At 41.0% G+C, this 26306-nt stretch overlaps 3 protein-coding genes across 4 annotated transcripts; all 3 read right to left on the minus strand.

The window, feature by feature from the left end:
- Positions 1–2242: 2242 nt before the first annotated feature.
- Positions 2243–6014, minus strand: LOC115368013 (forkhead box protein H1-like). Its single transcript, XM_030063969.1, has 4 exons — positions 5859–6014; positions 3618–3781; positions 3408–3503; positions 2243–3293 (listed from the first exon to the last, which is right to left on the minus strand). Exons 2-4 carry the CDS (start codon positions 3759–3761, stop codon positions 2649–2651), a joined length of 885 nt encoding a protein of 294 aa, XP_029919829.1. The 5' UTR covers positions 3762–3781; positions 5859–6014; the 3' UTR covers positions 2243–2648.
- Positions 6015–8920: 2906 nt separating this feature from the next.
- LOC115367292 (forkhead box C1-A-like) lies at positions 8921–10020 on the minus strand. The gene is made up of 3 exons (XM_030062964.1): positions 9874–10020; positions 9673–9768; positions 8921–9562 (listed from the first exon to the last, which is right to left on the minus strand). The coding sequence occupies exons 1-3, from the start codon at positions 10018–10020 to the stop codon at positions 8921–8923; spliced, it is 885 nt and encodes a 294-aa protein (XP_029918824.1).
- Positions 10021–14016: 3996 nt separating this feature from the next.
- LOC115367653 (catenin beta-1-like) lies at positions 14017–25814 on the minus strand. 2 transcript variants are annotated; one of them, XM_030063497.1, is made up of 17 exons: positions 25660–25814; positions 24635–24681; positions 23856–24065; positions 23440–23690; positions 23022–23260; positions 19964–20165; positions 19652–19796; positions 19383–19486; positions 18589–18723; positions 17321–17524; positions 16925–17083; positions 16716–16835; positions 16414–16564; positions 16159–16280; positions 15970–16030; positions 15100–15295; positions 14017–14990 (listed from the first exon to the last, which is right to left on the minus strand). In XM_030063497.1, the coding sequence occupies exons 2-16, from the start codon at positions 24645–24647 to the stop codon at positions 15105–15107; spliced, it is 2307 nt and encodes a 768-aa protein (XP_029919357.1). In that variant the 5' UTR covers positions 24648–24681; positions 25660–25814; the 3' UTR covers positions 14017–14990; positions 15100–15104. The 2 variants fall into 2 exon arrangements, with proteins under 2 accessions (XP_029919357.1, XP_029919358.1); XM_030063498.1 differs by lacking the exon at positions 25660–25814 and adding an exon at positions 25432–25508.
- Positions 25815–26306: the final 492 nt, after the last annotated feature.

A 26306-nucleotide genomic window follows, 5' to 3' on the forward strand; every position in this document is an offset into this window, starting at 1 on the left:
TGCACACTCTTGGCATTCTCTCGATGAGCTTCAAGAGGTAGTCACCTGAAATGGTTTTCCAACAGTCTTGAAGGAGTTCCCAGAGGTGTTTAGCACTTGTTAGCCCCTTTGCCTTCACTCTGCGGTCCAGCTCACCCCAAACCATCTCGATTGGGTTCAGGTCCGGTGACTGTGGAGGCCAGGTCGTCTGCCACAGCACTCCATCACTCTCCTTCTTGGTCAAATAGCCCTTACACAGCCTGGAGGTGTGTTTGGGGTCATTGTCCTGTTGAAAAATAAATGATCGTCCAACTAAACGCAAACCGGATGGGATGGCATGTCGCTGCAGGATGCTGTGGTAGCCATGCTGGTTCAGTGTGCCTTCAATTTTGAATAAATCCCCAACAGTGTCACCAGCAAAACACCCCCACACCATCACACCTCCTCCTGCGTGCTTCGCAGTGGGAACCAGGCATGTGGAATCCATCCGTTCACCTTTTCTGCGTCTCACAAAGACACGGCGGTTGGAACCAAAGATCTCAAATTTGGACTCATCAGACCAAAGCACAGATTTCCACTGGTCTAATGTCCATTCCTTGTGTTTCTTGGCCCAAACAAATCTCTTCTGCTTGTTGCCTCTCCTTAGCAGTGGTTTCCTAGCAGCTATTTGACCATGAAGGCCTGATTGGCGCAGTCTCCTCTTAACAGTTGTTCTAGAGATGGGTCTGCTGCTAGAACTCTGTGTGGCATTTATCTGCTCTCTGATCTGAGCTGCTGTTAACTTGCGATTTCTGAGGCTGGTGACTCGGATGAACTTGTCCTCAGAAGCAGAGGTGACTCTTGGTCTTCCTTTCCTGGGTCGGTCCTCATGTGTGCCAGTTTCGTTGTAGCGCTTGATGGTTTTTGCGACTCCACTTGGGGACACATTTAAAGTTTTTGCAATTTTCCGGATTGACTGACCTTCATTTCTTAAAGTAATGATGGCCACTCGTTTTTCTTTAGTTAGCTGATTGGTTCTTGCCATAATATGAATTTTAACAGTTGTCCAATAGGGCTGTCGGCTGTGTAGTAACCTGACTTCTGCACAACACAACTGATGGTCCCAACCCCATTGATAAAGCAAGAAATTCCACTAATTAACCCTGATAAGGCACACCTGTGAAGTGAAAACCATTTCAGGTGACTACCTCTTGAAGCCCATCAAGAGAATGCCAAGAGTGTGCAAAGTAGTAATCAGAGCAAAGGGTGGCTATTTTGAAGAAACTAGAATATAAAACATGTTTTCAATTATTTCACCTTTTTTTGTTAAGTACATAACTTCACATGTGTTCATTCATAGTTTTGATGCCTTCAGTGAGAATCTACAATGTAAATAGTCATGAAAATAAAGAAAACGCATTGAATGAGAAGGTGTGTCCAAACTTTTGGCCTGTACTGTATATATATATATGTATATATATATACACTCAATGGCCATTTTATTAGATACACCTGTACAATCTAATCCAATCCAATACAAGTGTTCTGCCATAAAGTTTACATTTATGATGCCTATAATGCTCAGGTTTCCTTTTTGTCACAGAATGAAATCTTGAAAAAGAAAAAAAGTTTCCTATGAAATTGGCCATGAAGGAAAAAAATGCATGTTTAAATTTTTGATTTTTTGAATATGGGACTCTGTGCCTTCTGACTGAAAAAAGACAACAATTGAATGAATGTGGAAGCTGAGGCTTCAGTGCTGCACTAGATCAAGGCTTTGGGCTCACATTTTGTTTATCTCCATGAATTCCTCTGATTTAAGACCCTAAAATGGGCTAAACTGTGACCAGTAAGGTAGAAATGTAGAAGTAGGAGTTCAGATGGGTTCAGCAGGCTAAGGTTCAGACCCTGTACTCTGTGACTTAAACATGCTGCAAATAGAAAAGTAAACAGATTTCACTCAGTGGATATTTGCTCACCTCAGTCTCATCACAGTGGTCAGTCAACCCAGCATTATATCACCAATCAAATGGGGTGACTGGTGCAGGCGGAACAAGGGTTAAACTCCAAACATTTTTTGAGAATGTCCCCCCACATTACATAATGTAATGTTTACAGTTAAAATGTGTGAATGTGTGTGTGTGCGTGTCTGTGTGTGTGAGGGAGGAGAGGGGGAGCTGCTGTGAGATTGCTAACACTTTCTATTACCTAGTTTGAGCAATGCTTTCATAGTCACTCAGAAGCATAGAGGAATTTAATTCAGAACAATGGAACGAAAACAAAATAATTTTAAAAACCTCAAACATCACCTTTTATTCAAGTTGAGTTTGATACAATGAAAGATACAGTGACATATAGGAGCATGAAAAATAATGCTGCCCTTGTAATAAGTAATCACCTTGAGCTCAAGTCAAAAAAACACCCTAATTAAAATATTTTCATTTTCCAAACACCTTCAAAACAAAATAAAATTCTCCTAATGGTGTTTTACACTGTGCAAATTTGCATGGTTGATAATGGATTAACTGCAATGTTTGTCACCAGTCAGTCAATAAACAGGGAATTAAAAAGATGACTTCTGAGGCGTTATTTGGCTTTGTTCTAGTTCAAAGCATTCCAGCAGAGTTTAAAAAAAAAAAAATATTTTCATTTCTGAAAAAAGTGCAATGCATAAGTAGGAAACAGATTAATCAGTTTGACAGAAAGCGGTGAGCATTATGGGTAAATGTGTGTACAGGGTACTTGGTGTAACAGCTCTGTGTGCTGCTGAAATAAGGAGCAGCTCTGGGTCTTGTGTACAGCAGGACTGAGGGCTCAGCAAACACGTTCATCCTCTTGATGTTGGGCTTACCAGTACCATCAGCACTGAGTTCATGGCCTGTGCTGCCCCCTGTTGTACAGACGGGGTAATGTCCACCTGAGGCTTGAAGAAGCAGAGGCTCCTCAGGTGCAGAGTCCCAGCTGAAGCTCCTCTTTGTTCCAGTTCCTCTCTCCGCAGAGCAAGGCGGCTGATCGGCTCTGACCGGCACTCCGGAGGGAGGAGAGGCTTTGGAGGCGGCGGCAGAGGGACTGTCTCTCTTCAGGAGGGATTCAATGGAGAAAGGCCCGGTGAACTTCACCTCACATCTGATCTGAACTGCAGCTTCAGGGGAGTGGAGAGCTGTGCAGGGCTCTGCTGCTCCGCTCCACATGTCCGTTCCCTCCCTGCAGGCCAGCTCAGGGAACCGGTGCAGGATTCCTCTGAAGTGGCGCCGCACCATCTTTGCTGTGATTTGACTGTGGTCGAGCTTCCAGGAGTGTCTTTTGCAAACTGTAATTTCTGAGCTCATTGGAATCTAAAAAAATAAATGCAGCTGAGTTAGAATTTTTATAGATACCAGAGCTTATTTCTTCTTGAAATAAACTACATATTGTGACCAAATATTAATACCCATGGAATTCACACTTACCTTTGCAAAACATTTGTACACTGATAAGCAGACTCTGATGTTGTTCTCAAAGGCTTTTCTGTTTCCATACACAAATGGTTCCAGCTTGTCCATCATCTGAAAAAAAAAAAAAAAAAGATTAGTGTTTCAGAACTTGGAACTTTTTGTTTCTTATCTTAAGAGTTATGCACTGAAGACATTTTCCACATCCCTGCTTCCCTCTTTTCTTACCTCAGTAAAAGTGAGCATGTGGTCTGGAGCGTCTTGGAGGACAATAGCGATCATAGCCAGGTAGGTGATCCTCCTTTGCTGAGCGCTGCAGGCCGGAACAAGGACAGGCAGGTGAGCTCCGGAATTCCCAGCCATGTTCTTCATCTATGTTGTAGAGTCACGTCCTACACACACACACACACACACACACACAGCAGTGACCACACTCAGTGGAGATGTGCAACTGGAATGCTCAAGTCCAAACCTCTGGATTTAAGTCCTGGGGGAACAATGGGACATCAGAAGGCGTGCATTCCAGGTTAATGAGGGTCTTTTCAAAACGTGATGAGCCATTAATGCTGGGGTGGGGCCAGGATCATAGCCCATTTCTGAAAGTTAATCAAACTGTCTGATGCTCTGCGAATCTTCCCTGCCTCTTAGCTCTATTTAGTGTTGACTTTTTTTCCCTACTAGTTGCTCAAAAAATCAAATACTGGAATAAAGTTGTGATGTTCTTCTGTATAAACGCTGGTATTTTTTGTCTTAAGTAGAGGAATTTTTCAGTTTGATGTATGAACTCTCCCCACAAAGTGATATATCAATCCTCACACTTGGACACCGTAAAAACATGAAAAATTATCCGCTCACCATTGCATGATAAATGAGACTGTTTTTACAAATAGGCCCAACTTTTGATTCCTTTTGACTTTGTAACACAGAACATGACACAAGTGGTATTTTAGTTCATTCCACGGACATGACAGGTAGCAAAAGAAAAATGAAAATGACCATCAGGCATTATACTTATTCTGTATGTACCACTATTCTGTATGTGTGGGACGCTATTTGTTGAAGTGCAACACACAAAATACTGCACTCAGATTGAAAGCTAAGTGAAGGTTGTCTAAAACAATGTCACAAATGAATAGAGATTCTGTTGCCTTTTTTATTGTGATTTATCATGATTTCCCAAAATTTAATCTAACTGAACTACAACAAAATCCCATTTACATGTTCTGTGTACAAAGTCCCTGGTTTGAGTGAAACATTAACATTATAGTTTTCTTATGAGTGGCCATGTGCATCTTTAACTCTGCACATGGATGCAAAATATCCTTTGATGAGGTGAATCAGAAGGAGAGCTTACAGTGCTGCATGAGGTGACAATCGCTGGAATGTAGGGAGGGTCGTCTCATTTGTAAATACAAAGACAGCCTTTCTGTTGTTGAAGCGCTGCTGGCGGTCCAGCAGTTTTCGCCTCATCTCTACTTCATTATTGCAAGTTAAATGAGCTGGAGAGGCTTTGTTGCGACGTTTAAAATGTTTTGCTTTATCACAAATACAAGCATTTGTCTCAGTGCAGCTACATTTGATTATGTTACAGCTGGCTAGAGCATATACAAACTCAAGAAGCGAAAGACCTGTGTCTCCAAGGCTTATATTTTCTTCACTGAAATCTGCAGTGCAACATTTGAAACACAACAGTTAAACATATGTATATATTTGGGATTTTGTCTACACTTTTAGCATCAGCCAACATGCAAATTCACAGTGGATGGAGCTGTCATGAGCATGAGTGTGAAATATTTGTCCCAGAAACTTGAAATTTTACAAAGACAATGTGCTACTTGGTACATTGATTTATAAATTAATTTAAGAGTAAATCCCAACCTTTCTTGGCAGGTGCTGGATCAGTGAATGTACTGATGAAGGCCACATTAAATTACAGGAGGTGAGTTTGATGTCTCCATAAAAGTGAGGAAAAACCTTTTGGTGTGAGCTAATCTCACTGACCTCATGACATCAGTCCATAAAAGCACAAACATAAGAATAATCAATTCCCAGTCTATTTGGAATAACAGAAAACATTAGTTAGTTAAAGGTGTTAAAATGGTGTGATGTGGGGAAGGGTTGGTTGCTATCACCGTATAGTCAAAAATGTCATAAATTGCTCTGTAGTTTCTAATTTCCTTGTGTAGAAAACAGCTAAAGATTTGCAAAACATTTTAACATAAGCACCTAGATAGACAAAAAGTGGGCTAGAATTGAGAAGAACATATCCTCTGCACAATGGCCATCTGCTGTTCATTATTAAAAAAAAAAAAAAAAAATCCAGTAACTCACACAAAGAAATAAACTGACTTTTTTGACATGTTTTGTGCTGATGACTGTAACTTTCTGGGCTGGGATGATAATAAATTCCCTGCATGGTCAAACAAAGAAATCCATGGCAATGTGAGAGCCAGAAAGCACCACACTCACCTTGACGTTGTTCATGCAGAGGAGCCAGACTGTTGAGCTGCAGCTGACTCTCAACAAGCTGCAGGTGTGCACTGTCCCTGCTCCAGCCCGCCTGTGGTGTCTGAAGCTACAACCACCACAGTGCTTTTACTGTGAAAATCATGATTTGCAGGTTCAGCACACTGTTCGTGCAAATGCCATGATTTAGAAAACTGAAATTTCCAGCCGTCTGACATTTGAGTCTGGTAGGAGTTTTTTTTTTTAATAATCTACACAAAAGGTAGCTTTTTGGGAAAACCATGAAGCAGAATTGATTCACCAGATACACATTATCACTGTACAAAAATAATAAAATTCAGTCTATGATTTAGATATGGATAAACTGATAAATTTCCCAAGATGCTATAGTACATATATTATATATTTCTCTGTAACTTTATTTCTTTAATTTTAATTTCAGATTTCATAATTGGTAACTCATAATTGATAGGTTCATGTACGATTTCTTATATCATCTAAAACAGGCTTCCAGTGTTGTAGGATTTGCTCCAATTTATTTTTTGCATCCATATGTGAGCCATATGTAATATTCTGATTTTTTCCACATCCACAGACTGTTGCAGTTGACAGCTTTTAATTCAAAATGTGGTCACTCTAAGTTGGCTGGTATTTTCATGTCAGAAGACAGAGCTAACCAGTGGCTGGAGAGTCTCTGCTTCAATCACGGGGATTTCCACAGCGCTGCACCTCCTGGTTACTGATTGGTCATTGGTGTTATCCTGAGGATTAAATACAAGAAAGCATTAAAATGCCAGCACTGGATTAAATGACTATATTTCAGCTCAGGATGGCATCTTTAAGTTATCCTAAGTTTTCTGGTAGGAAAGACGGAGGACTTGAGGGAACAGCTGATAAATATGTGGGAGAAAATGTCTGCATTGCGGTGCTGCACTTTCTGTTTATTAATAAAAAAAAAAAAGAAAAGAAAAGAAAAGAAAAAACATCCAGCAAGATAGTGTTTTTCTTTGAAAACAAATAAGGAGGGCACATACTGTACAGTTTCACAAGTCAGTTTATTGAACTGGGTAGACATGGCTCTAGGATTTCTTGAGTAAATGTGCTAAACTTGTTAAAAAATGTTCATAATATAACAAGGGCCAGCGCATGAGCGTGCCAGAGAAGATGATTTATACGGCAAAGTACAAAACATTCTAACAGCTGCAATCTAAAAGAGATTTCCACCACACTAACGTTCCAGTGACTAATCTCATAGATGTGGACACACACTCCAGCAGTTTTCACACCATTTATCATCTCTATTGTCTCACCTATTGCCTTTTACTGTCTTCACTTACAAAAAAGGGTCATTTCCATCACTAATCCTGATTCATATGCATATTGGATATTTGTATTAACGTATTCAAGGTTTTCTGGAATCCAGTTCCTCTTGTTTGTTCACTTAAATTTTGTTTTAGTGGGTTTTTTTTTCCTGATATAAAGAAATAGAAGTGATATTTTTGCTCATTCAAGGTGTGGAGAAAGAAGCCAAATGTATTAAGTTGTGGTTGGTATGTAAACATCGTAATCAAGAAAGTATAAAAGTATAAAACACTGTTATGGTGATTTAATATTTGAAAATATTCAAAATGAGTCATATAATAACAGAGGTTTGGATCAGCATGTTAAAAGGTAGATGTCACCGTGGAAAGTATCAGGTTATTCATTTGCAGAAAAACCTGGTCTTTACCCAGTTTGCCCTCAGGGATCAACTGAGTATTCCTGATTCTGATTCATAACACTTGATATTTAAAACATATGACAACCAAAAGCAAAAAAAATTTTTATTCTCATACTGAAATTTATTTTTATTACTATTGTTATTTATTTATTCATTTATTTATTTATTTATTTTGTATTTTTAGTATTTTTTTCCCCACTGTGAATCAATTATTGCACTGTGAAATGTGGCAATCTGCATGTGTGTGTCAGACTTTGATGAGGTGCAAATCACTGGAATGTGGTAAACTCTTCACAAACATCATTCCGATCAAAAGCCTTGTTTTGCTGCATTCCAGTGTTTACCGCCTCGTTATAGTTTCTGTCTCATGTGCCGAATTATTTGCAAAGGGACCATGAGGCCAAGGTTGTGTTTAGTTGTGGTGTCCTTCAGAGTGCTGGAAAACTGCAACCAGAAAAATAAATGGAAATGTCGATTTTGACATCACTTTTGTGTGTCATAAGCTTTGATGACTGAGGCCCGAAAAAAATTGCATAGGTCATCTAACTGTGATTTTTCACCTAATGGTCCTACACCCTGACTTGAATTTTTCAGAGTAACTTGGCCATACAGGAAAACAGTTTTGAAATCCATTCCATAACTGATTCACACAGCTAAATTTCTTTCTGGATAACTGCTAATTTTTCCTCAGTAGACAAACAAGCAGACATAAAGGCCCAGAATCATCCAGCTGTGTCTACTGTGTCTGTGTCTACCTTCATGCAGCACCGTCAAGTCTTAATCTTAGTCTTGAGTCTTAATCAGTTTTTTTCACCCACATTCTCACACCCTGACACTTAATTTCACTTCACTCCATTTTGGTTGTGAAAAAGACTATACCTGTGTTTCCAGTAAACAGCATCCTGTGTAAACTGTATTAAGAAGCTTTGATGTATAAGCTGAAGAAGTTCACCCTACAAGTAATGGTTTTATTGAGGTAAATCAAATTTGAACATTGAGGGGTTAGTTGGTTGTAGATGGTCCCCTTTTGGCCCCTTTAGCTTAAATACATACAATAACTTATATACATACAATTCTCTTTGAATGTCTTTCCTTTTTACCTAAATTTATTTTTTACTTTATTACATATCCATGGAGGGGTATCTTTGGTGTAAAATTATGTAACCCAGTTTTCTATTTATGAGTCATGTTCATCTTTTGCTGGCCTGCTTCAATAAGCCTGCTAGTGAAGCATGTTTCATTCGGTATTTATAATTTAAAAAGGTTGAGACGCAAAGTATTTTTGCATTTTATTTGAAGACATGAAAAGTGCACTACAAGGCTGGAATGTCAGGTATAAAATGCATCACAGACAAAAGCGGAGAGCATCAGGAGTGAATGTGTGTACAGGGTACTTGGTGTAACAGCTCTGTGTGCTGCTGAAATAAGGAGCAGCTCTGGGTCTTGTGTACAGCAGGACTGAGGGCTCAGCAAACACGTTCATCCTCTTGATGTTGGGCTTGGCAGCACCATCAGCACTGAGTTCATGGCCTGTGCTGCCCCCTGTTGTACAGACGGGGTAATGTCCACCTGAGGCTTGAAGAAGCAGAGGCTCCTCAGGTGCAGAGTCCCAGCTGAAGCTCCTCTTTGTTCCAGTTCCTCTCTCCGCAGAGCAAGGCGGCTGATCGGCTCTGACCGGCACTCCGGAGGGAGGAGAGGCTTTGGAGGCGGTGGCAGAGGGACTGTCTCTCTTCAGGAGGGATTCAATGGAGAAAGGCCCGGTGAACTTCACCTCACATCTGATCTGAACTGCAGCTTCAGGGGAGTGGAGAGCTGTGCAGGGCTCTGCTGCTCCGCTCCACGTGTCCGTTCCCTCCCTGCAGGCCAGTTCAGGGAACCGGTGCAGGATTCCTCTGAAGTGGCGTCGCACCATCTTTGCTGTGATTTGACTGTGGTCGAGCTTCCAGGAGTGTCTTTTGCAAACCCCAGTTTCTGAGCTCAGTGGAATCTAAAAAAATAAATGCAGTTGGGTTAGAATTTTTTACAGATATCAGAGGTTATTAATCTCCGTAAAAATAGTTATAGTACTAGTGAAATACCATTGGAATTCATACATACCTTGACAAAACATTTGTTTATTGATAAGCAGACTCTGATGTTGTTCTCAAAGGCTTTTTTGTCTCCAGATACAAATGGTTCCAGATTGTCCATCAACTGTAAAAGAAATAAATAAGTAGAATTGATTTCAAAACTGCAAATTGTAAGTTTCATTTCTAAAGATTCAAGTGCTGACATATTGTACTAGGCCTCTTTTCTTACCTCAGTAAAAGTGAGCATGTGGTCTGGAGCTTCTTGGAGGACAACAGCGATCATAGCCAGGTAGGTGCTGCACTTCGTGATCCTCACTTGCTGAGCGCTGCAGATTGGAAGAGGGACAGTCAGGTGAGCTCCGAAATTCCCAGCCATGTTCTTCATCTTTGTTGTAGAGTCACGTCTCACACACACACAGCAGTGACCACACTCAGTGGAGATGTGCAACTGGAATGCTCAAGTCCAAACCTCTGGATTTAAGTCCTGTGGGAACAATGGGACATCAGAAGGCGTGCATTCCAGGTTAATGAGGGTCTTTTCAAAACTTGATGAGCCATTAATGCTGGGGTGGAGTTCATGGACTACAGGCTATTTTCAGCAGTGTTGAAGTGGCTGCTCTTTTGAACCCTAATTTTACTGTAATGAAAACAAATGATTAAAATGTATATACAATTTATTTATTTTTTTTTTTCAGCATGTTTTGCGTAACACCCTTTTATGGATGAGGCAACACAATTATAAGCCAAGTTTGAGAGAAGTTTGAAGGTGTAAACCTTTAAGAGGTTTCACTGAAATTACCTTGAATAGCATACCTATGTGGAACAACACATGTGAAATATGCATAATGTCTAATTTCAGTGTAGTTAAAATGTTAACCTTCCTATTTGCTTTCTGGTGACAGTGACAAATCCAGATGTATATAAACTGTAAGAAGAAGTCCTCTAATACAGCAGTAGTGCTTAAAAAGGAGCTATATTATATTTACTTATATTAATTTTAGATTGTGGATATGAGCATTACTTTATGACTGTAAATGTGATTTCTGATTATATAACATTACATTCAAACAACTAAGTAACATTAAAAAAAATCACATAATTGCAACACAAGGTTGTCACTGGCAGTTTAAATCTGCTGTTTTTGATGTTCTACGCCCACAATTTACCTGAACAAAGAGAGAGATTATACTCAGAGAGCTAATGAACATCCTGATGACAGACACAGTTGTCGTGGCCTTTGGCCCCACCCTGGCAGACGATAGTCACTCACTTAACAAAAGATCCCCATCCACCTGGAAAGCACACAGTGTAATGTGCTATTGTTCTCAAAAGACTGACATAGAGGTACAAGGCCAGATCATTTCCAGTAGATCATCTGAACTGCATGTGGGTGTTTCCATATCAAGTTGTTATTTATAGGTATAAGCAAGAAGTAAGTAAAGGAGTTTATGTGCAAGGTTTACATCCTCTGTGCATGGTAAGGGTAGTGTATACTATTAGTCACTGGTGATTTTATCAACTGGGCACAATGCTGAACTGAATTGATAGGAGTAAACATCCAGATGAAGCTGGCCAGCATCTATTACGGCTGCTGGTCCCGCCCCTGCATTTTCACCTCATTCAGTTAACAAAACGTCCTAATTAACCTGGAATGCACACTCTCCAGTGTCCTATTGTGGTCAATTCCAGGTCCACATCTCAGACCAGACCAGACCAGACCAGGAGAGATCAGAGTTGCAGCCCATTCCCTTTAATGAAGCCCAAATATCTTTATTATTTATTTATTTTTTTTATTTATTAGCACTTATAGATAGATAGATAGATAGATAGATAGATAGATAGATTTACTTTATTGATCCCAAACTGGGCCCCCCATCCCCCCCCCCAAAAAAATAAAGAAAACTGGGAAATTCCTAAAAACTGGGAAATTATGAAATAGTATCCACAGGATGCCTGCACCTATCAACTACAAAGCTTCTCTGAGACTGCACATGCTACAGACAAAGATCTCCAAATTTCAGGTCCATCCTGATAGCACAACATACAAAGGCATCCAGTTTAATAACCACTAACGTAATCGGCTCCAAGCCCCTTGTCATTGCTTCATTTAATCATATCTGTTGGAAAATTTGACATTTTAATGTAACAAAGTGGAACTTCAGTTGGAGATAATAAAGTGTAGCACAAAACAGGAAATATACCACGAGTAAAGTTGCTGCATATGCTATTAGTGCGATTCAAAAATATATGCTATATTTTTGGACATGAAAATAACCTCAAAACTATTACTCTGTAGCCAATAATATAATGTAGCATACAAAGAGTGGCCACAGTATTTCAATTTTTTAATTTATGGTAAAGTAAACTTCATAAACATCCCAGTGAAGTCCCTTGAAGCCAGGAGAAGCCTCTCCAGCTCATTTAACTTGCAATAATGAAGTAGAGACGAGGTGAAAACTGCTGGACCGCCAGCAGCGCTTCAGCAACAGAAAGGCTTTGTATTTACAAATGAGATGACCCTCCCTACATTCCAGCGATTGTCACCTCATGCAGCACTGTAAGCTCTCCTTCTGATTCACCTCATCAAAGCAAAACAAAACACAAGGCCACTCAAAAAAGAAAACTTGGTGTCTACATTTGTTCTATCAGACCTGAGACCTTTTGCACAGAACTTGATTTTGTTTCTTGATTTATGAAATTCCCAGTGTTTCTCCATATTTCACTTTGCTTCAAGAGTTTCAGTTCCACATTAACCCATGATGCTCACTGTTTGTGTCCCTGAAGATGCCTAGCCTATTGCCTTCTCAACATAGAGCTCTTGGAATATTAATTGTGGACATTGTTTTTATTTTGAAATAACCATCTTACCTGGCTTATTTATTTTCCAATATAATGAGTTCATTATGATGACAAATGGGTATCCATGAGCACTGCTATGTGCAAAAAGATTTGATGACACCAACATGAAATAATAGGAGTGATAACCATTTGAATGTACAGCAGGCTTCTCAAAATGTTTATTAGAGGAGCCAATCAGGGAAATGCATTAGACTTGGATCTCAAGATTTGTTTACCTAGACTTGAAAAAAAGATTTGTTGACTAAGTTTAATTTTGGATAATTTAATAAGTGGTCAGATAAGATGCCTTTGAGAGCATGTCTCACCCCACGGCCCATTTCATATCAAACTTACAACTGAACACAGAGGTCAGTTGAATCTCTCTCTCTCTCTCTCTCTCTCTCTCTCCCACACACACACACACACACACACACACACACACACACACACACAGTCATTTTCAAGTTTACTGCATGTTTGAATGCAGACCTGTGCTGGCTGTGTTTGAGGCATGCAGACTATATTTCGTGTCCTGCATTGTGCAAAAAGTGGAGGCTGTGGCAAATAAAAAATGTATCCGGAAAAAGTACTGGAAAGGTCAAAGTACACTTGTGTCATTACCTTGAAGTGGAGGCAACTACTACTGCTATGAGACACTGAGGTGGAAACTGATCATCACCCATAATAAAACCAAAATCTAATTTATTATTCATAGTAGTGATAAAATACTTGTGATGGCATATCAGTCATCAGGAAGTGAGAGAGAAATGTCAGGACAGCTTCTGACTGTATCGTTTATTAGATATGTTTCACCCTACAAACATGTGACCCTCTAGCATTTAGATGAAGAGCAACCTGTACATAAGGAGGGTTGTGTAATCCTATTTCCTCTCTTAACTTACTAAACTTGATAATTACTTAACTGTTTACTCTAAACTGCCAAACCTAGCCAAAATAGGGCTTACTGAGGAATTCAACAGTCCTGTTTTGGCCTATCCTCATTGCCCTGGTTGCCTTACAGTACTTGGTAACATCTCTCCAACTCACATCTGTGCCTTTGAATTAATGAAGTTTTGGTCAAATATGCTTTTAATAGAATTAAATAAATACATAAGGCACAAAAATTTTCAAATAATAATTCAGTCAGGCTGAGCCTGTGCCACCTCCCTCAGCCACACAGGATAGGGAGTGCAAAGCTATCTGGGAGGCTTGCCATCTATTCTCCATCATCTCCGGGACTGAGACGTTCCAAGTATGAGAAAAGAGAGAAGGTGACCTGCAAACCCACTGACACGAGGACTCAGACTTGGCTTAATGTGGAAAGGAAGAATGCTCAGAAGTTTTCCCAAGAGGCTGTCAGAAGAGCACCCTTGGCTGGCTTGATAACGCCAAGATGCAGATATCCTGAATTTTAACTATAGTCATCTGAATGTGAAGTGCTTGAAATCACAACTGTTAATTTAGAAAGTTAAAGTTCAAAATATATATATATATTTTTGGATAACAAAGAGGGAACACAAGGACAGAAACAAGATGAAATAAAATGCCACTTTATTGTTCAGCCGTGTCATAACCTCGTCTCCAAAATAAGCACAGCAGGACTACAACTGGTTCATCAACCTAGCTACCGTTGATAGCACATAAAACCTGGTTTTATTAGACCACCAATGATAGCATAATGGACTCTCCTATCAGACATCCAATGATAGCATACAAAAAAGTTGTTAACCTACCAGTGATACTGTATATAAAACACTTGTCTCTAGATTTATCCCCAACCCACCCTCAATTTCACCCATATCCCCCTTTAGAACATTTGTGACACTGACATATTTTATTATGCTTTAACAAGCACATATTAAGAATGCATAATTCTCCATTTCTGAGATTATAAAAAAACTACACAATGTTACACTTTAAGTCAGAGTACGATTCAACTGATTATTAGTGTTCTACACATTCGGCCATAAACCAAAGGAACATTGTATAATACCACTATAACTTAACACTACGTTTAACATACGTTTAACAAAAAAGAGAAGAAAAAAATAGATTACAAATGATTGGCAATTGAAGAGAAAATGAAGATGGCTAGTGCCAAGGCAAGCTGGGTCAGTACCATAACAGAATGAGTAATACAAAAAGAAATAAAAAATAGAATAAGAAAATAGAAACAAAAACTGATAAGAATACAGGCAAGGCTAAAACATAACTGTTTCCATCTTTAAGATCCACCTCATGTGCACTCTTCCATCTAGGCAACCTGCTCCAAGACCTCCATTGTGTGTTTCCACGTCACTCACTGATTCTTTGCTTTTACCCCTCCCTTTCCCCCCCGTTCCAACTTGCGTCAACATTCCTGTGGTACCCATCTCCCTTGTATTTGTGTGTCAGGCACTTTCCAAGTTCCCTTATTCCTTTCTTTACCTTCAACAACTCTACAGGCCAATCATAATGCTGCTTCAGACGATACAGGCCAATCACAATGCAGGTTCTATCAGAATACAACTGCAAGAGAGCACAGGGCAAAGAATTAAATGAATGCTTGTTAATTTAGGCATTACATTTACTTTAACTTTGAGCCAAGCATCGCAGATTAGTTTTTAGCCATCCTTACCTATCCTACAGGTCGGTGTCAAACCAGGCCAGCTGGCTGCTGTCCATCAGGTCCTGGGTGTGGCCGAGGTCGGGCAGCGGGTCGGTGTGGTGGCCCAAGTCAGGCAGAGTGTCGGCATGATAGTCAGCACCCTCCATCATGGGATCCAACAAGGAGTCCTGGCCATAGGCTGCTGGGTAGGCCCGGTAGGCTCCATCTGACAAGGGACAAAATAATTTCATTAAGTTCCAATTACAATAAAAAACTGCCACAATTTTCTGGAGCTGCAACTAACCAATCAATTTTTAAAATACTTCAGTTTGTCAATCAAAAGGGTCAAAAACAATGAGAAATGCCTATTAAAACTCAGCAGAGCCTAAATTGCTTCCTTAGTCTGACCAGCAGCAAATTAATGAACAAACAAACAAACAGACACTTTAAAACAACAAGAAACAGAATAAAGTAAACATATCTTTGGAATTTTTATTAGAGGAGAAACCATTACTAAGCCTATTATCAAATTTAAAATAGATTAATTTTACTGAGCGACTACTCTATTAATGTCAAACACAGAATGATCTCATCTAAAAAGGAGAGAGGAAGAGTGACTGAAAAGGAAAGTTCCAAATGACATTTGTTGGGTGTTATGAACTCATGGGGTTCCCCCTTCATAATACCACAAAAACATCTACAGCACAACAATGTTGTTGGTTTAGTCTGAGATGAATTCAATACAATATACAGTGTTTAGCTATCAAAACTCAAATGAACTAAGAAATTAACCATGAAGTTAAGAGATCAAATTAAGTAAACCAAAACAGGATGGTGGAATAAAAAGCTGTTGTGAGAGAGGAGAGAGAAAGAATAGAGAAGTGAAGAGGAGGAACTCACCATCTTGTCTGTAGGCCAGAGGGTCTCCCTGAGCTCCCATATCCAGTCCCAGGTCTCCAGTCTATCACAGGCAAAGACATACAAGTAAAAATCTGGTCTGTGTGGACAAGTTTGGCCACTGGTGGGTGTGTGTGTGTGTGTGTGTGTGTGTGTGTGTGTGTGTGTGTGTGTGTGTGTGTGTGTGTGTACCTCGTTCCAGGCCATAGGCTCAGTTCTGAACAAGGAGCTGGTCAGCTCTACTGACAGGCGCTTCTTGTAGTCCTGGGGCTTGTCCTCAGACATGCGGAACAGCACGGCTGCTGCGTAGGTCGCTATGAGAAAAATCACACCAAAAATCAAGCCAAGTATACTCAAGGTGCTGATCTTAATGACTGATTATTTGGATATGTTCAAATAGAATACACGTTTGTGTGCAATATCTGTATTTGTGCCATGTGCACTCACCAACACCCTCATTACGGGAGTGCAGCAGCTCAGTGAGGGGTGCAGTCGCTCCCTCGGCCTCAATGGCCTCAGCAGCCTCCTTGTCCTGAGCCAGCTCACACAACACACCTGCTGCCACACGCTGGATGTTCTCCACTGGAGAATACAGCAACTAGAGACCAGAGAGAGCAGAGGAGGACAAGAAATGACAAAGGGAAAAGAGGGAGCTGATAACTGTGACACTATCCAAAATTACTTGACTGGTGGGACCGCACAAGGCAGTAGTAGCAGTATAACTTGATATTAACTGGGCTGTGTTCTACCTGAACAAAGAGTGGAATGGTGTTAAGCCCTCTGATGACAATTCTGTTGTGGACATCCCGGGCCAGGATGTGCAGAGCTCCTGTGCAGCCCTCCACTATCTCCTCCATTCGCACACCCTCCTAATTATGAATGAACAGGAAAAAAGTAAATAGAATGCACCTAAAAATTCAAAATAAGAGTTTGGGTTTTCACTGGCTTGGTTCCATACCACAAACTGCTGCTGGTTGCCTCCCATGCTGGTGCGCCTCTGGGTGTCCTGGTGGGCCCTGACCAGCAGTTGGACCAGTCGGGGGATGGCTCCCTGCTCCCGCAGGGCACTGTGGTTGGCTGGGCAAAGAGCCAGGTTGCGTATCAAACCGACTGTAGCCTGGATATTTGGAAAACAAATCACGTTTTTGTCAGTCACATTTGTTTGTCACTGATAGACACTTAAAAAATTTGTAGCTATTACTAAAATGCAATGCTTCCCTTTTTGTTTTGTCAGTGATGTCACTACATGCAAGGCTCAATAGGAACAATGTTGTTAGTCTAAGACCAAAACATGTGTTAGTATAGTGTTAGTATAATCCAAGGGTGTACTGAGATGACTGAGAAGGAAAATGACCTTGATAAGCGGCCAGTGAGAGGGTGGGTGCAGTAGCTTAACAACCACAGGGAGGCCGTAGTGAAGGCGCACAGCATTCTGGGCCATCTCTGCATCCTGGTGGCGGGAAGTCAGGTGGCGCAAGGCGCAGACCGCCGGCTCTGTGATGTCCTCCCTGTCACCAGCCCGGAGAACCGTGCGCACCAGAGCTTCAATGCCTCCAACCTAACATGTCAAGATCAATCAGAGCTCACAGTCTAGACAGAATCCGAGTGCAGGCATCATTATGGACACCAAATTAATCAATCAGTGCAATCATGACAGAAATACTTAATAGCTTTGAAAATGCCAGACATTAGATGAGGGGAGTGCAAAGATGCAATTTCTGTCTGGTGTCTGCATCATAATATTTCCACATTTTCAGTCTCAACTACAACAATCTACTACCCAGCCTCCACATTTGAGACAGAACACTCATGGAAAAAATCTTGGAGATGAAAACTGCAAAAACAGATTTTCATTCTTTATATTTATGAAGCTGTTTAAAAACTTTAATTCACCCAGACTGTTTAATTTGCATATAAATAAAAATGAAATATTAAAAGCATCACTGGGGCAAACAGCCTGTAACTATGGCTACTGTGTGCATGCTCCATTTCTTTCAAGCTGTATTTTATGAAGACAATCAGTCCAGGGCAATGATGGCACACAAGATCCTGCTGTACTGAACAAGCAGCCTACATTAACTCCCATTCAAAATCAACCCTCCCTTGCTAAATCTATCTGCAGAACAGCAGACCTGTCAGAACAAAAATTAAAGAGAAAAACTGTACTCCCTGATGCTAAGTTAGTAATCAAAAATAAATAGACTATTCCTGGAGCAAACTTAGTGTATACCAAAGAGCAACTGTCTTTTTTTCTTTTATCTATTGCAGCAGCAGCAGACTGAATGTGGAACACAACAAAACGTTCTATGATTTCAATTATAAAATCCAGCAAAGCAATTTTCAGTTAAACATGTTATCACCACAATTATATGCACACTATGAAAAAAAAAACTCCCAATAACACTACAAATTTCAGACAAGAACTATCTGCATACAACACTTTTCTTTTCCAAATAAGATATCCGGACTTAAGACCGCTGCGACATGCTACTAGTCACACAAATATACAATGATGCTCACAGCTGGGGGCTCAGGTATATAAAAACACACAATCAAGATGTCAAAATAAACCTTGTATCTTCATAATTTCATAAGGCACCGAAAGCTGTGTGCTGCATGTACCTGGCAGACCATGAGTTTGTTGCTGTAGTTGTTGCAAGTGAGGTTGGAGAGAATGCCAGCAGCACATGTCACAACATTGATGTCATCACTGCCCAGCAGCTGGACCAGAGTCCCCAGGAGACCCTCCATTCCCTCCTGAGGAGAGAGAGCAACAGGTAGATGGAGCAAATGAGGTAAGGTGACAGGGGGAAAACAGGAAAAAAAAATAGAAAGAGAAAATGCACTGCAATTTTACATTATCATGTGGTGTAACACTGCATATTCACCAGTGTGTATTTACAATAAGGTGTCAGAATGACCTAGTGGTTATTGTCCACAACTAGACAGGCCCAGTGTAATTTTATCATCAGCCAGTTCCTTAGACAGACAGAGGCTCACATACATTTCTAATCTTACCATTTCTCATCCAGTGTGAAACATGTAACCTTTCCATCTGTGCTCTCACACTGTACGATTTGAGTGTCTTTTCTAACTAATCAGATTGCAGTGCCTAGACAGATGTTGCAGATAATGCAGAAAAGCTGACAGTTCTCTCTCAGGTCTGGTTGATGCACTGGCAACGCATATATGAATGGAGACACTCACCAGCCTGTGCATATATTACGCTATTTCAGTTATTTAAGTTTATCAATAAATTACCAAGACATGTGAAAAGAGATATTTTAATTTTTGATTGCTTGGCAAGTGTAAAATATATCCAGGGCAAGTAAAGCACTGCCCTACTGGCCTGAACAAACAAAAAGCCTTCGAACCCTGGCCTTAACCAAGGCTATGTCTGGCAATGTCTATCCTACCTGTTTGGTAGCGGCATCTGAAAGGTTCCTGAGGGTCCAGAGGCAGTTCTGGACCAGTCGCTGGCTGGGGTCTGTCAGGTGGAGCCCCAAGGCCTGCATGCCTCCTACACACAAAAAACAAAGCAAAACAATCGGTACATTATGTTTGACATTTACTCACCACTCTCACTAACTCAACACTACTATGTCTGAACATAATGAATCTCTTCCAATAGTGGTATATTTTATTTAGAGTGTGTGAAGCACACTGTGTATGTGTGTGTACATACCAGCTTCTACAATGGCAGGCTTGTTGCTGGAGCAAACAGAGAGCACCTTCAGCACTCTGCTTGTGGTCCACAGCAGCTTCTCATAGGTGAAGGTCCTCATGATGTTGACCAGAGCCTGGGGGCCTCCGCTGGCTAGGATGATCAGCTAGAACAGACACGCAGGCTGTCAGGGTTTTTCCTCACAACAGAGGCTCAAATGATGCTCAACTGTGGTCAGCTTGGCTGTGTTTTACACAGAAAAATACATGGAGAATTTTTGACTTCCAACAAACTGAATGAATGAATGCAAATGCACTTAATGCATTCCCATACCTTGCTTTCCTGGTTGCCATAAGCCAGGATCTGCAGGCAGTCGGTAGTGATGGCCAGAAACTTGACGTTGGTATTAGCCAGAAGGGCCACCATCTTCTGCAGGCCTCCAGCCAGGCGCACCGCCATCTTGGCACCCTCCTGGTGCAGCAGAAGGTTGTGGAGTGTGGTGATGGCGTAGAACAACACACTGTCCACTGGAGAGCTGATGAGACAGAGACAAAATTTTTATTAGACAACTTCAACAGTATGTATGACACTTTTAAACATGTCTCGTATCAAAGTCTTCATGATTCTCTTACACAGAAATTTTAACTCCTCTCTCACTCTGAGATTACAGATTAATTTGCCCCAGAGTACCAGTTTGTTTTTTAGATATATTCAAGTTTATCAATGTGAGGGGTCTAATTTTAGAGGGCTTGGTAAAATTAAATCAAACGCAGCACTGCAGACTTCATTTGTGTGTTGAAAGAGCCCCCTGCAGGACATGTATTTAATTTCTTATTGCTTGTAATGTGAATGGGTAGTGGATCACATAAAACCCTTCCCTCTATTGGCTTCAGTTCTTTCATGACACTCATTTTCATATTCTGCTTCATGGGTTCCTCTAGGAGACAATAATGTTGACCCACGACTCTAATTTTTGCTTATTTTTGCGACATAGTATCTACTTTTCAACAATCGACTGTTCTGGACTGCTTGAGCCTCAAGTGAAAGTCGACATCAGTCCAAAACGGACTTTTTCCATTAAGCACAGACTTCATTCACGCCACTGATGGAATACCTTCCAGGACTTCAAAATCTGCTGCCAAACAATACTGCATTTATGCATTATTTGATCACAAAGTCAAGCCCAGGAGAAAAACAGTAAGCAAACATTGTGGCAAGGATAACACAGATTTGGTTTCTTCTTTTGTTACAGGAAATGGCATTAGTCTTACAAGCAGAAATATTGTTTTTAAATTAACCATTATGAACCATAATGCACCAGTTTCAAATGAATCCATTTCCTCTCCAACTCAGATGATTTTCATGCATACACATACACAACAGAGCATGTGTAGGATGTGTATATTTTATATTATCTTTATAATGTATGCTAAGGTTTAATTTGTTATGGAGATATATATTCCTCTCTTCTGGTGTTGACAAGTATATTTACTGTGTATTTATTGTTCCCATGCAATGCATGGATAATCTGGTGCTTTAACAAAAGAATTTCCCAATTTGAGATCAATTGAGTACATCTATCTATCAGGGATGCAATCCGAGGAAAAAAAAAATGGTGAAAATATGGCGTACATAGAAAAAACCTGCAACAACTAAGGGGGGGTCTGAGGACATTCCTCTTGAAAAAAAATGTGAAATTTTGATATCTGATAAAAAACGTTGTACATTTTCTAGTTAGTTTCAGTTAAAGGAATAAAGTTGAGAGCTGAAAACATCAACAGGACTAAAACAAGACGACGGCAACAAGACAAAAAAGTATGCAAACAGATGTTCAGACCATAAGCGCCTTCACACTCGGTCCAAATCACAGCCCAGTGCCTGAAAAATACTGCAAGACACACAGATGAGACTACACGAATGTGAAGTTAAACTATGATCCTGCCTTAGGAGGCATGTACTACTGGCTGACACACTGAGCTGGGCATACTGCACAGGGCAGGAGACCAGAGGCCCTGCTGATAAGGACGCTGAGTGAACCAACAAGCTGCATTACCTGCCAATGTCCGCTGAGAGACTATAACCTATTAAGAAAGCCACAGCACGTGAAACAGGCCAACAACAGCCTCAGAGACAAACCTTGAGAGCTGCAAGAAAACTGATATCATGACTTAATCATCTGTTATGATTTAATTTCCTAGTGTATGTAACAAGATCTGTGAGAATGAGCAGATTTGGAGCTAAGTTGGCTAATTAGCCCCTGAACGTACTGTCAGCACATTCATCAAGAGCACTGCAGTTACCTTGTGAGCGAGCTAGTTAATCCAGTTAATGTTAGCTAATGCACCAACTAGACTGCAGCATTTTGTCCCATAGAATGTGATATTGCTCAGCTGTAATGGTACAACTTAGAGTACTTAGACCACTAAATAATGGAAGCTAGCTTACTATACAACTTGTCATCCACAGTGTCCTGACATTAATTTACCCAACCAGCCCAGCTTTATCTGATGCACCAAACGCATCTAATCTCTGACACTGGAGCTCAGAAAAATGAAAGCATCTACATCTACTTCACAAACATTTGCTGTTATACTAAGGCAAACAATGAGTTTTAACATACAATACTTTAGTATGACAGATGATCCATTCTCCTTGACATTGGCTGTATTGCTGCCTTCAAACACCTTTTACAGTCTTCTTCATTCTAACTGGCAGTCGTAAAATCTACTTTTTGCTCATTCAAGTGTTTTCCACATGAGTGGAATTCTATGCTCCTAACCAAGGATTTCTATTGCTTCAGTTAAAATTAACCAATTCTGCATCTAACCTGATCAACCTGACCAAAACCACCCATCCATCTCCACCAGAACATTGCCCCAGAGGAAGAGAGTCTTACAAACTAAATTCAAACATTCAAGAAATTTAAAACCCAGGTACATATGTTAGCAGGAGCAGTGGAGATTTCTAAAGTAGGACTATCACTTAACATTTGACTGTTAAAAAAAAAAAAAAAAAAAAGGAAATCGATAGATATAGATTCAAAAATCTAACAAAGTATGGTACTGCTTTGGAAAATAGATAGTGGTTACCTAAGACATGTTTGTGTCATGGGCTAGAACATGCAAACCACAACCATGGTCCTTTAACTGGTGTGATGTACTTCCACACATGAAAATACAAGAAACTACACATCAATATAGAGTGATGCTAGTACCACATTAACATAGATTTGGATTGAAAATAAATTTGACAAACAGCTCCCCAGTCAAAACCAATCTCTCTCTTGCTTGTTTCCTCTGCTGCAAATAAAACCAACACAGCTGGCCGATCAATTATCTCCTGTCTAATAAATTAGGAGAGCAACCCTATCCCTACAATTTCTACATCTCACCCCAGCATCTTGACCAGGGCAGGGATGCCTCCAGACTTGAAGATTGCAAGGAGCCCCTCACGGTGGTGGGAGAGGTTATGCAAGGTGCCAGCAGAGCAGCGGGCCGTCTCCACATCACCAGTGTTCTGCATGGCACGGACAACTGCTGAAACCATCTGGGGTGAGCGCATCAGGGCGTGGCGTGATGCCTCCTTCTTTGACAGCTGGTGAACCATCACAGCTGCCTTGTTCACCACAACCTGTGAGATGAGGGCAATGATAGCATGATAAGGTGTGCATGTTGCTCTGTTGTTGCTTTTAGGATATTTATGCCACAAAACCGAGTGTGACTGTTCATCTTGATTGATCATGGACATAAGACAATGTTTCAAGGTCTGAGTATGTGCAAGTGGTAATTCACTCATTTGTGTGTGTGTACCTGGTCCTCATCATTGAGCAGCTTGGTCAGCTCAGGGATGGCGCGTGTAGCCAGTTCAGCATCATCCTGGTAGTTGATGAGGTTGACCACAGCATGCTTGAGCATCTGAGAGGGCTCTGCCAGGCGCTGCACTGCCGTAGGGTGGGCAGCATCCAGCTGGGTGGGTGGGATCTGGATGCCCTCCTCCAAGGTCTCTGGGAACATGGCAGCACGCACACGCTGGGCCCGGGTCATGGCATAGCCCTCAATGTCTGGGGAATTAAATGCAAATGTTCATGTGATATTCCCTGTTTACCTCTAACACCATAATCAAAGCTAGAAGTTCAAATTAAACAGATAAGCAGTACCAATGATGAAAACACATACTGAACAATGACACGGTTTGGTGTTTATGACACAGGTGTGTGTGTGTATACCTGTGGCCTCAGGAGTGAAGGGCTGATTGAATTCCCAGTCATACAGGCCTGGGTCCTCCTCCTCAGTGTCAGGGTTTCCTTTGCCACTCAGAGAGGGTGCTGTGGTGGTGACCCCTGACTGGATGCCTGAGTCCAGGTAAGACTGCTGCTGCCACTGGCTCACTGCAGCCTTGCTGTCCCCCATCGCCATGTCTAACTCCATCAAATCAGCTACATGCAGGAGTGGCAAAAGGTAGAAAAAATGGAATGTCAAATTAGGCAAAGAGAAGCCCAGAATATGATATGTGAGGTAAATGCAGAAAATGAATAGAATGAAAGTGGGTGGTCGGGGAAATACAAGGAGATGCATAAAATGAAATAAAAACAATAGACAAAAGATAAGAACTATAAACAAATTAATTTGAGCAAACAGACATGTGCTGTGAAAAAATCCTGAGCTCATCTATGCATTAGGGTGTAGTCTCGTTACTTGTTGCTGAGTTGAGGCATGTAACCATCAAATTGCATTTACAAACATCCTGAAGGTGAAACTCTGGTACACATAAAACACATTACACGATATACTGAGAAATGCCCATCTTTTTTTAAAAAAAAAAAAAAATTTCTGTTTCCATAACTTCTCAGAGATTAATGTATTCTGCTTATTTATATATACAGTGGCACTGATGAGTGTGAGGGGTTTCTAATGAAAGGCTAACAATTTTTCAAAGATTCAAGTATACATTCCTTATGTGAAAATGAGTATTTCTACCATGAATTAATACATTTTTCATACTCACACTGGGTAGCCATTGTTCTTGCTTGCCCTCAGCCCGCACAGCGAAGTCTGTTAAGGGAAATTAGTACACAAGTGAAAATTAGAACTCGCACTCTAACCTTGAGCTCTCCTTTGCTCAAACCATACCTAATCCTAATGTTTGTACATTTCAACTCTACGTGGTTTCAGTTAATAGTACGAATGCTGTCTTCAAGGCTACCTGTGCCAGCTCCCTGTAACTCAAATGCTTGTTTTGCTTGGTAATGTAGCTATGAGGGGAAATGCCGAGCCTCCACCTCCAGCCGACAGAGCAAAGCGGTGGGTATTTCCAGGCCAGCATGAACACAATTCACCATTCAGCAGCAGCGAACATCAAAGGCATATTTCTCCCCCTCCCCCTACCACGGCCAAGTTCCGACCTCGCAGCTTGGGTTTCCAGAGAGAAAAACTCCCCTCCGCCCCGCAATCACTTCCATGACTTACACTCTAATAGCTCACAAAGATAACGAGCTACTTGACCAAACATAAGACATTCTCGCCACGCTCAACTCTATCATCACGGTACTTGATTAATTAGTAACACCAACCCCAAAGCTAACCTGCGTTAGCTACCGCTGCTAGCTAACAGGTTGGCTAGCTTACCTTGCAGGCTCACTTAGCTAACGTTATCGAGCATAGCTAACCTTCCAGCTGGCTAACAGGCTAACATAAACAAACACTGCCTCTTAGTCTGCTCACGCTCTCAAATAGTAAGACCCGTCTGGTGGTGGATCCAGCATAAAAAGTTCTCCTTACAAACACATCAGTTCAATATCATACCTCGTCTTTCAGACAAACCCCTCAAATTTTTGAGTCTGGTTTGATTAGCTTAGCTAGCCAGCTCGTATGAAAAGTAGATCCAAGCGCCACCGTACAAAACCTGCTGTGCTGCCAGCCAAATCAGAAAGCCCCACCGGAGCCCCCTCCCTGGAAAAGGATGGCTATACGACGGTTAAACAACCACTCTCGCGTTTAAAATACGATGTGTGATAAGTGTAGCGTGTTTACCAGAGTCGAGTGGCTCCTCCGTGTTTCCTGTCAGGACAATTTTCCCCTTTCTCTTGGCTGAAAACGGGAAAAGCGCTGCTAGGTGAACCACCCGTAAAAGTCCGAACCACACCCGCTGTTGCTCCGCCGAAAATTATGCATCCGCCGGTGCGATCGAACGTCAAGATGGCGAAAGGAAAAAAATATTCTGCCGCACTAGGAAATATAGAGCGCTACATGAAATAAAGTTTTCCCTTCGAAATGAGAGTTTTCATTACATATTAATTCTTTCTTTGTGAAGACTAGTTGAGCATTTAAACTCTGGCCTCCTTCAACAACGTCAAGTTAAAAAACTGCCAGTAATTGTAATGCTGGTGGACTGGGCGAGGTGCATTCATTAGACTGGAATGTGTGCTGTAATATGATAAAGGCTTTTAATTAACATGCTTTGATGTTGTTTACGGCAGTGACACAGAAACTTTCCCTCATATCGTGGCTATTGTCATGGTTTTGGAAAGAATTAGAGTTGCTAAGTCAATCACTTCTCTCTCTCTCTCTCTCTCTCTCTCTCTCTCTCTCTCTCTCTCTCTCTCTCTCTCTCTCTCTCTCTCTCTCTCTCTGCACGCAAGCACACACACACACACACACACACACACACGGTCATTTTC

This window comes from Myripristis murdjan, chromosome 11 (assembly GCF_902150065.1).
Source record: "Myripristis murdjan chromosome 11, fMyrMur1.1, whole genome shotgun sequence".
NCBI classification, from domain to species: Eukaryota; Metazoa; Chordata; class Actinopteri; order Holocentriformes; family Holocentridae; genus Myripristis; species Myripristis murdjan.

What these genes read in the sequence shown, in the direction of transcription:
- LOC115368013 (XM_030063969.1), bottom strand. Translation starts at nt 3,761, where the DNA reads ATGAAGAACATGGCTGGGAATTCCGGAGCTCACCTGCCTGTCCTTGTT. An exon ending in ACATGCTCACTTTTACTGAG is followed by an intron (nt 3,504 to 3,617) that starts GTAAGAAAAGAG and finishes TTTTTTTTTCAG; the next exon opens with ATGATGGACAAGCTGGAACC. An exon ending in TGTACAAATGTTTTGCAAAG is followed by an intron (nt 3,294 to 3,407) that starts GTAAGTGTGAAT and finishes TTATTTTTTTAG; the next exon opens with ATTCCAATGAGCTCAGAAAT.
- LOC115367292 (XM_030062964.1), bottom strand. Translation starts at nt 10,020, where the DNA reads ATGGCTGGGAATTTCGGAGCTCACCTGACTGTCCCTCTTCCAATCTGC. An exon ending in ACATGCTCACTTTTACTGAG is followed by an intron (nt 9,769 to 9,873) that starts GTAAGAAAAGAG and finishes TTTCTTTTACAG; the next exon opens with TTGATGGACAATCTGGAACC. An exon ending in TAAACAAATGTTTTGTCAAG is followed by an intron (nt 9,563 to 9,672) that starts GTATGTATGAAT and finishes TTATTTTTTTAG; the next exon opens with ATTCCACTGAGCTCAGAAAC.
- LOC115367653 (XM_030063497.1), bottom strand. An exon ending in GCCTGCCATTGTAGAAGCTG is followed by an intron (nt 19,487 to 19,651) that starts GTATGTACACAC and finishes TTTTGTGTGTAG; the next exon opens with GAGGCATGCAGGCCTTGGGG. An exon ending in GCAACCAGCAGCAGTTTGTG is followed by an intron (nt 16,836 to 16,924) that starts GTATGGAACCAA and finishes ATTCATAATTAG; the next exon opens with GAGGGTGTGCGAATGGAGGA.